This window comes from Procambarus clarkii, chromosome 89 (assembly GCF_040958095.1).
Source record: "Procambarus clarkii isolate CNS0578487 chromosome 89, FALCON_Pclarkii_2.0, whole genome shotgun sequence".
Lineage (NCBI taxonomy): Eukaryota > Metazoa > Arthropoda > Malacostraca > Decapoda > Cambaridae > Procambarus > Procambarus clarkii.
In genome coordinates, this window is record NC_091238.1 from 12,222,690 (window position 1) to 12,235,136 (window position 12,447).

Genomic DNA, 12,447 nt, shown 5'->3' on the forward strand with positions numbered 1-12,447 from the left:
AATATAAATATCTTTCCTCTCTCAATAATATGCCCGAAACGCTATGCGTACTAGTGGCTTTAGGTATTGTATGTACTAGCTCTATCTATAAATCCAATATTATGTTTGTAAATCGACTATTTATGTACTTTCCTGAATAAAATGAACTTTACTTTACTAATATCTAATCTCTGTGACTAAAACGTAAGAACGACTTTATCTATGCCTTTTTGATAACATATACAATTATAAGCTTTATTAGTGAATCTCTATTAATTAAACAATATATCAGAGAGTGTGTAAGGTTCGGTGTTCCATGTGCGAAGAGACATGGGAGATTTTACATCAGTACAGTAAATGCTTTAAGTAGCGAACGCATACTAACGAATAACGATTAGTATAGACCAACACTATTGTTCTATGAAGTCGATTTAACTTCCAGACATGTATTTTTCAATAAGTCTTAAATATTTTCTGGCTAGTTATGTTAGATATTATTAGAAATACGTATTCTACTTGTTAATATAATAAACTAAATTTGTGATCATTTAAGGAGAGAAGTGCGACGACTGGATCACTGTGTACAGAAGGTGTGAAGGATTGAAGAAATTGTTTATGTAATAATCTAAGATGAGGTCTGATAAAGACCTTTTGTGCCCTCTGTAATGCTTTTGCGCTACCGCTCACAGGATGAGTATGGGGTGCACAATAAACTAGCCGCCTTCGGCGGCAACAATCAATCAAGAAGGTTGATATGCCAACAAACACTTTCCAGACAACAATATATCTTGGATAAGTCGCTCCACAACATTGACACCTGGACCGTTGACTTCCTATGAGGCCACATATTTACTTATTTCATAATGGAAGTATATTATTTTATAGTAAATATATGTTTTCTCGTGTTCTGCATTAAGCACCAACATTATAGTGAATAAATATACCATATTTCTTCATTATTTAAGTAATGCTAGGAGGCTTAGGAGCTGCCTCGTATGGGCCAATAGGCCTTCTGCAGTTACCTTTGTTCTTATGTTCTTATGTTCTTATGCTTTGAGTAGCTTTGGGTCATTAGGTGAACAGAATCTCCAATAGATAGGGCGAGAGTCGCGCTATCTCTCGCCCGAGCGAGAGTTGAAACTTATTTTAGAATTGATATATCTTTGTCCTCCAACAAGATATATTTCCTTTGGTGCACTCACAATAACGAGCATATCTCTGTCTTTCTGAAGGCATATAATATTTTAGGCTTTATAAGCGTATCTTTGTTAATTACACACTATACTGGCAAGTGCGTAGGCTTCTGCATTCCATGACCGACAAGCTACTGAATGCCACTATAAAAACGTATGTATCTTCACTTGAGCTTTATATATGTCTATGTTAAAGTATTTAAAATGAAGCTTATATTTCTATCTTTCTTGAGACATATAAAACATATGTGTTTATTAATGAATTTACGTGAAATAAGCATTGTTCTGAGAGAGAGTTGCTCTGTCGATCAGTCTGTGCGGGGTCGGAGCTCGGCGATTATTTAAACATGTATCTTCATTAGAACTTTATATATATCTATGGTAAAGTATTTAAAATGAAGCTTATATTTCTATCTTTCTCAACACATATAAAAACATTTGCGTTTATTAACAAATTTACGTGAAATAAGCATTGTTCTGTGAGAGTTACTCCGTTGCTCGATCTGTGCGGGATCGGAGCTCGCCGATTAGAAAAATACACGTATCTTCGCTTTAAATACAAATATGCCCATGGTAAGGCATTTAAAATGAAGATTATGTTTCTATCTTTCTTGAGACGTATAAAAATCTTACGTTTATTAACGATTCTGCGTGAAATAAGCATTGTTCTGAGATGAATATTGCGGATTTCCGGCTCTACGACCGATGAAAAATGCAACTTTTATACAACTACCAATATCTTTAGTTTTACTTTAAATTTTGTCCTGAAAGAGTTTTCATATATAGATCCAGTTTCTGCCGTTCTTCTGACATGAAAAGACCTTTGGTTTAATAAGTTATTAAGATGTTTTCAACAATATTACTAGGGCGTTCACCGATTCTAACATGGGCGACCCTTTTGGAAACGCAACACATGGGTTGACCTGATTGATATATGGGTCAGATTCCATTAAGGTTCGGAACACAGTGAAGAAATGTAAACAACGTCCCAAAATTCCTGAATCAAACCCTTCATGCAACTGCACCTACTATAAAAAAGAATTAGAAATTCCTGATTACGGCACGCAAACTGCACGTGCCGTGGACAAGTGCTGCTATTGCCTGTACGCAATACGTAAACCACGTGCCGCACACAAGTGCTTCTTGCCAGTAATGGCTGCTTCGTCCACTGCCCCTTTGGCTAACATATTACTTAACAGCATTGAAAACTTGCTGTTAGCAGAGCAGCAAGTTCAAAGTAGGTGGTATTTCTTTATTGGGTTTGTAGTTCAATTTAGGCCAGTCTTGTCATAATGATATAATTCACATGGTACACAAGACGTTTCGCCAATGACTTACAATCTAACTTTTCGCAACCAAACTGAGTCAAACACAGTCTGTTCAAGCAAATACATCCAAACCAAACAATGTACACGGCTTTGACAGTCGGAAAACAAGTCTTTTGAAATGCTTGTGTACAATTTGGGTATGGTTAAATCAGACGTCGACATTTTGACAAAGATGTTTTCTTTGTCAAAACTGTATATTATAATCAGTACAAATGGGGTGGGGGAACCTTTGACAAGCTGCCGTCTTCCTGTCCTTGTCAAGGCCACTAGAAAGATAATGGCCCTCTTGTAAATTCAGGTAAAATTATCATTAGGTTTGGATGTATTAACTTAGGTTAGGCTGTATTAGACTTGGGTTGATTTGAGTTAGGTATAAAAATATGTTGCGAAACCATCTTGCGTATGATATGATTTGCATCTATAGAACTTTACCATACCCCAGAAAAATTATGTTGATTTTGGAACTAATTGGACATTGCACAGTGAATAATGTGGACATCACTCAGTAAGGGGAAGCACTGTTGAGTCTGGCCTGTAACGGGACAAGCGACAGCCTGGGTTTCTGTATAACAGTATACCTGTACCATAGTTAACTTGTGTATTTCAGAAGTTTTGAAATAAATGTCCCAAGAATCAAAACTACATATGTATATCAGTGATGTCCAATGGTATATGCACAGTATACATAAAGCATACAAAAACTAATTTTTTGTATACAAGATACAGTAGCTTAAAAATAAAATTATAACCTAATCAAGTTTATTTATAATAATATATTATAATAATAATAATAACAACGAAGTTGGAGGATGACCAAATGTATGTGTAAGTGTATTAAAACCAAATTTTTGAATACAGCCTACATCTTTCTCAAGGTCCTGTAAATAATGTTCTTGAGAAATGATGTAGGTTGCATCCCAAAATTTGGTTTTAATACACTTAAACATGTATTGGGTCTTTCCTTCAACTTCATTTTATTATTATTATTATTGAACAGTACTGTAATAGGCTAGAAGAATTTATATACTGTACATAGTGTACTGGGAAAATAATTAATTTCCCACATTTGTTTTAATACACAGTACTGTATATGTGTGCATGTGTATACACACGCACACATGGGGGGCCTCGCGGCTGAGTGGACAGCGCTCGGGAGTAATAGTCCTAAAAGCCCGGGTTTGATTCCTGGCCGAAGCCAAAACAAATGGACAGTTTCTTTCACCTGATGTTTTGTTCACCTAGCTGTAAATAGGTACCTGGTAATTAAACAGCTGTTATGGGCTGCTTCCTGGGTATATGTGTGTGTGTGTTAGAAATAAACATCGGTTAGAAAGGAGGAACTAATAGCTCACTTCTGCAGGCACTCATAGTAAATACAAATAGTAAATACATACACACAGCCATGTGATTCCAGATCTTTATTTGTATTGCGTAATAAATATTTCAGATAAAGATGTTGCACAACAGCAGAGTGATGATTATGTCCTTGAAAACTTTTGGAATAATTTAAGTAAGTGTATAATTCTTATTTTTGTTTTGGTATTCAATGTATAGTGTAATTTAAACAATCTGAAACTCAGAATACAGTACTGTAATGGAAATCTTAAAATTTTTGAAATATGCCTCCTGGTAGTAGCAGTAGCAGTAGCAACTGGAGTTGTAACATTTAAATTAGTAGTAGTTTTAAGACAACACTTTTCTGCCTGTCCTGTTAAATTTGTGGATTGTATTTAACTGGCATCATGCTACAGTACTTCCAATATTTGTATTTATTAGTGGAGGGTGAGGAAGAGCCTTCTACGTTGCTCTCCTCTTCTGCATCCAAACATAACCTAATGTAGTGTAAGGTATGCTTCTCCATATAGAAGCATACCCTACACTTATCCTTGTTAGAAATGTTGTTGTGGACAATAGGCCTCTCTCTCTGTTTTCTTTTACCATTCCATTTTTTTAATACAGTACTGTATATCTAGTAATAAAATCTGTTACTTTCACTCATTGACTCATTAATAATATTGACATATACAGAATAATGATGTAATTACTATGTTAATCTTGTAAATCTTAATCATTATACCACACTGTAATAATGTTTGACCAATTACAGGTACAATTTCTCAAAAGCTGTCCTTTGAATGCACTAAGGTTGGCATTTGCTTCACCAAATCTCCAATTCCAACAGCTAATGAAACATCAAGTATGTTGTTGGGTAAAGTACCGTATAGTGCAGCTTAGATCATTTAAAGTAATTGGGGGCAGGACCCCTCATGGTTAATCTAGACATGACCCCTCATGGTTAACAACTAAGAAATGTTAGTACAGTGGTTTGGGATGTCTATTTATGGATCTGAAATGTATAGTAATGTTACCTGTATTCTCCAGGTCTCCTTACGTCTGTGGAGCAAGCTGTCCTCTCCTTGGTGTCTGTATTCTACAGTCTCTCCCCAGTGTATGGTAGTGTCCTTCATTCTAATGTCCAGTATGCAGTTGTGCGAGCCATTCAAGCTGCTCGGTTATTGTTGAAGGTTATAAAGGATGAAGGGGGTGAAGCAATGTAAGCTTAAACTGATTTTACCTTAAGTATTGCTTGAAAGTTACTTTGACAGGGATATGTGATGCACATCATAAAGTTGTTTCTTCAGTGTGTGTCTCACCCACTAGACATGTTAAACAAATGCATATCACCAGTAATAAGTACTGGTATATGACATACAGTACTGTATTTCTACAAGTGCCGAAAATGAGTCACAATAACTTGGCTGAAGATATGAAGACTAAACTATGCACCAGAAGATGAGGAATCGACTTGATAATGATCCAGGATGGACTGAAACATTGTCGTCTCCTCATCTTCTGGTGTGTAGATTTTTGTTCTGGTGTGTAGAAATCTGGTGATACAGATTTTTGTGATGATATGTGTGAGGTTTAGTCTTCACAGTATAAAACCCCAAGCAGGGAACAAGAAGCACAGACAATATTGTGACATACTAGGAAGATGAGACCAGACTGCTCATTCTCTTTGAGCTTTCAGTCTTATCTGACTCTTGCCGTGTTGTGAGGGCAGCTGAAGGCACTACATTTCTAACCATCAAATAAATCCCGTTGTTAGGGACAGGCTTATCGAGGTTCCTGACCTTCCCCAGGATGCAACCCATAACCATTTTCTAACCCCCTGAATGCCTATTTTACTGCTTTGGTGAACAGAAGCAGTGGGTGAAAAAAGAATGTGCCCAAATGTTCTTACTGTATTAGGCTTGAAGATTAAACCCATGTCCTCAATTGTGTGCCAGTAACATTAACCATTGTGCTACCAATCTCTTGGTTTGGTTTATCAATATGACTACAGTATTAGCTTGTTTGATGCATACCATAGTAACAGAGATTAGTTACTTGTACATACTGTATACATTTCCTGAAACCTATTACAACATACTGTAATAAATTTTTGTTAATTGCATCTCTATACTATATATCCCCTCTTTAATTTATAAGAAGTACAATACAGTACTGTTGAATGGTTTATCAGGTGTAATAATGATTACAAATATTTATTCCATGAGTTGTACATGCTGTTGTTAGGATGGACTAAATGACAAGTCAATACTTAGAGTTTTTGTGATGATAGAAAAATTGATACATAAAGTATATGAAAAGTATTCCTGTTGCATAGTGTTGGTTACTTTGCCTTGCTTTTTAGCCCCCTTTACTCAATACAGTAATTCAGAGCATAACAATTTTAATCAATTGTAATGATAACATTTGTGACTAAAATATGCATACATATAGATAGTAGATTAACATCACCTTCAACATAATGATTATTCTAAATCTATTATTTACCTTTTTTCTAGACCTGAAAGGTACCATCAGTCAACAGGTATTGTATGGCAGGGATGCGATCTAATTGCAAAATGTCCGCAAGATAATAAAGCAGCAGTTTTGAGAGAGTTACATGGCCAAAACAATCTTGTCTCGGATGCCTTCACTGAAATATCAGAAGTAAGTGCACACAGGCTTTTCTTTGGGTTGGATATTAATTTTCAGCCATGTTATTGTGACTTACTCTCTGGACCTATTGTTCCAGACCTGGTATAAATTAGTGAGGAACCTGGATGTCAGGATATTTTGTCTAATTTAATTTTTTTTGGCTATTTATAACCACATGCTGTAAGAAAACTTCCACATACACTAAGTGATATGGTATTTAGAAGATTGGTCCAAAATGGCAAAATCCTAGATTGGTCCACTTGGCAAAAGTGCCATAGGTAGTTGGGAGATTTAGAGATTTAAGATGTAATTGTTATTAATTAGCTAGAAAACATTCCATAAGAAATAATTCATCTTTTGAATATATTTGATGCTTGAAATTGTTCCATGTTTGTTTTTTTCTAGGCACTTAAAGGGGATGGAAGTGGATGGAATTGTTTAGATGACAGTGAAGATTATATGGAGGAGGAGGACAAGTGGACGAATGAGGATAAGGACCTCATAGGGCCTTCTGTGAATCTCATCAAAGCTGCCAAGGTTGGATTAACAATTCTTGTGTGAGAAAATTATATAAATTATACCAAAAATTATCCTGACATCAGCAGAGCTATGGGATTTGAAAAAGAATTTACCAAAACTGAAACTTACCAAGTCAGAGCAAACTAAAGGCTAAGGGCTTACATTGTGGGTAGCATAAACACAATTGTGAAGTATAAGTAGATAAGGAATGCAAAACATGTTCCCCCCTTGTATTACAGTAGTGTCCCAAGAAATGCTAACACCAGTTGGCTGGAACGTTGCCAATCCCAGCAGATGCAGAAGCAGTGTTGCAGGAATTATCAATATGACTATCAACAGTGAGGCTGTTGATCAGCTGGACCCTTGGTTATCTGAACTGCCACCTGGTGGAGTGCTGTGTGTTGATGCAATGATTGTTTACGATCGACAAACCATTGTTGGTTTTGTCTTTTCCCTTTTTCTTTCTAATAAAGATTTGGGATACATTATTTTGCTTAGGCTTTCCTTTTTGGAGAAGTTTTTCTCAGTAATGGGTTGACCTCTGATCACCATGCTTCCTTGCTCCATGAGCACCAGATTCTGATCCAGGTGTTCAGTAGGCCTGCACAATCTAGAGGCTTAGTAGCATTACCTGCTTAACCTGCTTGATGAGGTTCTGGAAGTTCTTCTACTCCCCATGCCCAATTCGAGGTCAGGCTTGACTTGTGAGAGCTTGGTCCACCAGGCTGTTGCTTGGAGCGGCTGGCAGGCCCACATATCCACCACAGCCCAGTTGGTCCAGCACCCTTTGAAGAAAACTTTCTAGTTTTCATTGTAGGTGTGTTTGTGTACCAAGACCCCAGGAAGCTATTGAGGCCACTCAAGAAAGCATATTTCATACATTAAACACTTTATATCTTATTTTTTTATATGGATCTACAGTTTAAAACAGTACAAAATGAATATTTGTCCCATGTGTCTGTTGGACTGTAATACTGTACAGTATATCCATAAGTAAATGAAGAGTTAATTTTTTTAAATTTCATTGTGTTAGTACACAAGCATTTTCACTCTTTTAATACTATTTTTTCAGATACTTTATAAGAGAGTGTTAGCTGCAGTGGAGAAGAATGGATCGTGTGCCACTCCTGATAAAGTGAAGGAGTTAGACCAATTGTATGAAGATTGTAAACTTGTGTCCAAAACTGTTGACACATTAATCCTTGAGCTGTATCCACCTCTGAATGTATCCAGTATGGAAGAACAAGTAAGATTAAAATATATCTCATTTGTTGTCAAAACCATGTTTTTTCTAAGCTATTCCCCTTGTTCAACTTATGCTTTCTTATTCAAACCCACTTAATGTCTTATTGGACAGGATAATGGTAGGGTAAGGTAACATTCTGCACTGGCACAGCAGGGATCTTTTTAAAGCATCCCTGCTAGGCAACACTGGAAGTATAGAGGCACTTCAAAGGTGCTCAGTCCAACCCAAAGTAGCACCTATGCAAATAAATGCAAAACATTTCCAAGCCGTATTTGACAGAACATGAATTGCTAAGTAGTTCTCAGGACCAACTGCTAGTTTCCCAACTGGCTGCAGTCTCCAACTGCAACCAGTTTTTAGCACTCCCCCACAAAAGACTAATACACATGATGAAGAGAGAAGCAGGGAAAACAGGAAAAGCACTGGACAGGGTGAAGGAGTACTTTGACAGAAAACAAAGGGTCATAGTCAAGTCAGGCTATGTTCCCTAGGGCTCTGTCCAAGGGCCATTGCACTTTCTATTTTATGTAAATGACTTACCAGAGGGAGTGTGCTCATACATGTCAATATTTACAGGAGTGGGCAGATAAATGTTTGCCAGAATTCAATCCAAATAAGTATAAGGTAATGAAGATGGACAAGGGAGATAGGAGACTTGTAGGTAGCTACACCATAAGGGTAAATTAACTACAAGATACATTAAGGAAAAGAGAGCTGGGAGTGAATGTAATCCCAATATGGAACTAGCATCAGAAGTTTGTGTGAACACGATTACATCAGCAGCTTATGGGAAATTAGTAATATAAGTACATCATTTAAGAATCTTAAACAGGAGGCTTTCATTTCCATAAATACTCTCAATGAGACCATTACTTGAGTATGCAGCACCAGCATATAACTCACACCTTGTGAAGTGCACAAAGAAACTTAAGAAATTAAAGAGATTAGTAACAAGATTAGAATCAGAATTTAAAGGGCTTAGCTGTGAGGACAGGTTGAGGGAACTCATCCTCCCAACCTTAGAAGAGAGAAGAAACAGAGGAATATGATCACTACATACAAGATTCCAAGACAAAGTATAGACTGGACAAAGGAAACCTGAAGCTTGCAATAGAGTCTTAGCAATACAGCATAAGGAAATATTCATACTCTGTACAGGTGGCTAGTGGAATGCATTGAAGAAAAAGGTTGTCAGAGCCAAAGAAAATGTTCTCACAATATGTGAGGCCAAAATTGGAATATGCAACAGTAGTTTTATTCCTATATCTCAAGCAGCACATAAACAAATTAGAAAAAGAGGTGCAAAGACATGCTACTAAATGGCTCCTGAACCTTAAGAACATGAACTATGAGGTGAGGCTGGAGGTGTTAAACATGCCAAGGCTACAAGACAGGAAGAAAAGAGGTCATATGATCTCAACATACAAAAAAGTAACAGGAATCAACATAATAGACACAGAGAAATTTTTAAACCTACCTCTTGAGAACAAGAGGTCATGGATTCATGCTAAGGAAATAACGGTGCAAAAAATATACTCGCGTTCTCTTTTTGTGAACGAGTTAAGAGGCAGTGTTTGCCAAAACCATCAGTAGTTTCAAAGCATCATATGACAAAGATTATTGTGATGAAGGGACACCCAAGCATAGCTCTCAGTGTGTAACTACACGGGTACCACAACATTAAGCATCACATTACCACCACCTGATCCACTCCCCACCACCCCTTAAAGCAACATGTACTCATTATTCAAGCCTAAACTCATTATTCTCTGTATTTATTACAGCATCCTGTACTCTTTTTGTGACATGTAATCAATGCACCCTAGTACCCAACACTCCATGCCTATATCAATTACACCACTGTATTCTGTGATTGCCTGTCCTGGTGATATTCTTCTTAATTGGCTACACTCAAAACATCTTGTTTTAATGTATTTAATTGCAAAAATATATGAAAGTGCACTAATTAATTTTTTTAGTGTTCTTCATTTATATATTTTGATAGTATGGAGCTAAATAAGACAATCAAATTATTTGCCATTATACCATCATAGGAAAACCTAAAGCATGTGTTGCTACTATAGACATTTATTAATGAAATTATATATTCTTACTAGATTTTTTGTAAATATAATTAATTTGTAATTTTTAGTCTTGCCAGCTAGCAGACCTCCTGCGTACAGCCCTGAAGACCTGTGCTCAGAGTCACATTGCCAGTGAAGCCGAACAGCCACACATAGATTTTTTGGACAAGGCTGTTGTACATAATCTTGACTGCATGAAAGAAAAACTAAGTCATAGATAATCATTCGTCGATTCAAGTTTTGTTAATATTCAGGAATACAATTGTAACCATCATTGACAATGCAAGCATTTAGTCTAGAGAAATGCCTAGTAGGTAGATCTTGCCTGGAGAATGTTGTGTCTGTAAGAGCTTTATACAATTTAGCAAATCTGTTGCCCATGTTTCCTGTGTATGATGTAATTATGAAAGTTAGGGAAGCTAAACACATTAGAGAAGAATGTATTGTATTGGTACCCATCTAAAAGCAGAATAGAAGAGAATTTAGCCTGGCTGCCCCACTTGCTAAATACTTCAAGAAATTATGAATTAATTAATCTGCATATTCAACCTGCACCACCTGGCTTTTTATAAAGCCCTGCACCACCTGGCTTTTATAAAGCCAGGCTTCATAAAAGCCTGGCTTTCATAAAGTATTCCAAATTACTTAATTTGTTATAATACAGTACTTAGTTTTATGTAATGAATGCCCTATACTGGTATTTCTACAGAAAGAATGAAACCAATACTTTTAAGTTTATTAAATCAAACAAAATTTAACTTTAACACTGAACCACTGATTTTTGTAGTAGTGGACAGTGTAGTAGGTTAATGAATGTCTCCAGCTTCTCCAGCTCGTGAGTTGAAGTATTTGAACCATTCTGGGCCATGAATAATTGTTGGTAAAAACTTGATATTTTGAGTCTGATGGTGCAGTGGTGTCTTATCAGAAAACAAAGCTAAATGTATTCACCTCATTGGAAGCCAAAAGTGTTAAGATATTCAAGTAAATACTGTAAATGTTAAATTTATGAATATTGATATTATTAATTAATAAAAAGATGAGATTTCTTTAAATCACATATTTGTATATTCTATCCTTTGCATGCCAATACAGTAGTTATTCTTTCGTGTCCCACCCAATATTCCAATTACTGTACTGTCTTGGTTTTCCCTTTTGAACCACAAAACTTCAAATGCTTCACCCTTAAACTTCAAATACTAATAATTTCCAACAGAACCTAAATACTTAACCGATGCATAACTATACATAGTTATGCATGGGTACTTTCTCAATGCATCTCTCAATCACTATATTTACTTTGCCATCCATGAAATACATTTATTACTGGCTTTCATAAAGTACTTATTAAATTACTTTATGAATATTAATTCATTTGTAGCTATCCTCTGTTAATATGAATGTTTTGTATACATGCATAAAAGTTAGCACAAAACCCAAATGATTTGTTTCCTGCTCACAGCAGAAAACTGCTGTGAGCAGTTTGAGCATTCTGCTCACAGCAGAATGATTTTTGGTTTGATAACCAGACAGAACGAACAAGTTAATGGAGGATATTCATCTAGACCACTTCCTTAAAAGGTCAAATGTAAACACATGCAAGGGGCAGCAGTTTCAAACTCCACAAGGCACAATGAAGGACAGAACACAGGAGATACTTTTTCACCCATAGTTATATACTAGTGGAACAAACTACCCACCCAAGCCATAAATATAAATTTACTCAAGAGCCATTGACACTAGTGTTAAAGAAAGACATTACTTCAGTTTAAAAATTCATCTGGAACAAATTCTCAGGAAAAATGGGAGACATTTCATGAGCCACCGATTTCCTGTCCTTGTTGAGGTCACTAAAGATGGTGGCCCTCCGGTAAAATTCAAATTTATATTGTAATCATTTGTTACATTCCTTGAACATCTCTTATGTTAATTTACTGCTCATTTAGTACTAAGTGTTTATCCCATACTTTTTGTCTACAAATAATTTTTATCTGACATTCAAAGCTTTGGCCAAAAATCTCTCTTGTGTTCTTTATTCATAGTAATATGTATACAAACAATTATTATAAATAAGTACTGTACTTGGTAGTTAGGTAACATGAGGGAATGAA

The 12,447-nt window shown here is 36.1% G+C and overlaps 2 protein-coding genes across 4 annotated transcripts in view; one reads left to right on the forward strand and one right to left on the reverse strand.

The window, feature by feature from the left end:
- Positions 1–12,447, reverse strand: part of LOC138359163 (uncharacterized) — a 123,644-nt gene that overhangs the window by 7,282 nt on the left and 103,915 nt on the right. The window lies entirely within an intron of this gene.
- Positions 1,977–11,394, forward strand: LOC138359162 (cyclin-D1-binding protein 1 homolog). Of its 3 annotated transcripts, none has more exons than XM_069318037.1 (8): positions 1,995–2,409; positions 3,948–4,010; positions 4,608–4,697; positions 4,883–5,054; positions 6,352–6,499; positions 6,893–7,024; positions 8,079–8,252; positions 10,405–11,394. In XM_069318037.1, the coding sequence occupies exons 1-8, from the start codon at positions 2,325–2,327 to the stop codon at positions 10,555–10,557; spliced, it is 1,017 nt and encodes a 338-aa protein (XP_069174138.1). In that variant the 5' UTR covers positions 1,995–2,324; the 3' UTR covers positions 10,558–11,394. The 3 variants fall into 3 exon arrangements, with proteins under 3 accessions (XP_069174140.1, XP_069174138.1, XP_069174139.1); XM_069318038.1 differs by lacking the exon at positions 1,995–2,409 and adding an exon at positions 2,604–2,637; XM_069318039.1 differs by lacking the exon at positions 4,608–4,697 and having other exon boundaries at positions 1,977–2,409.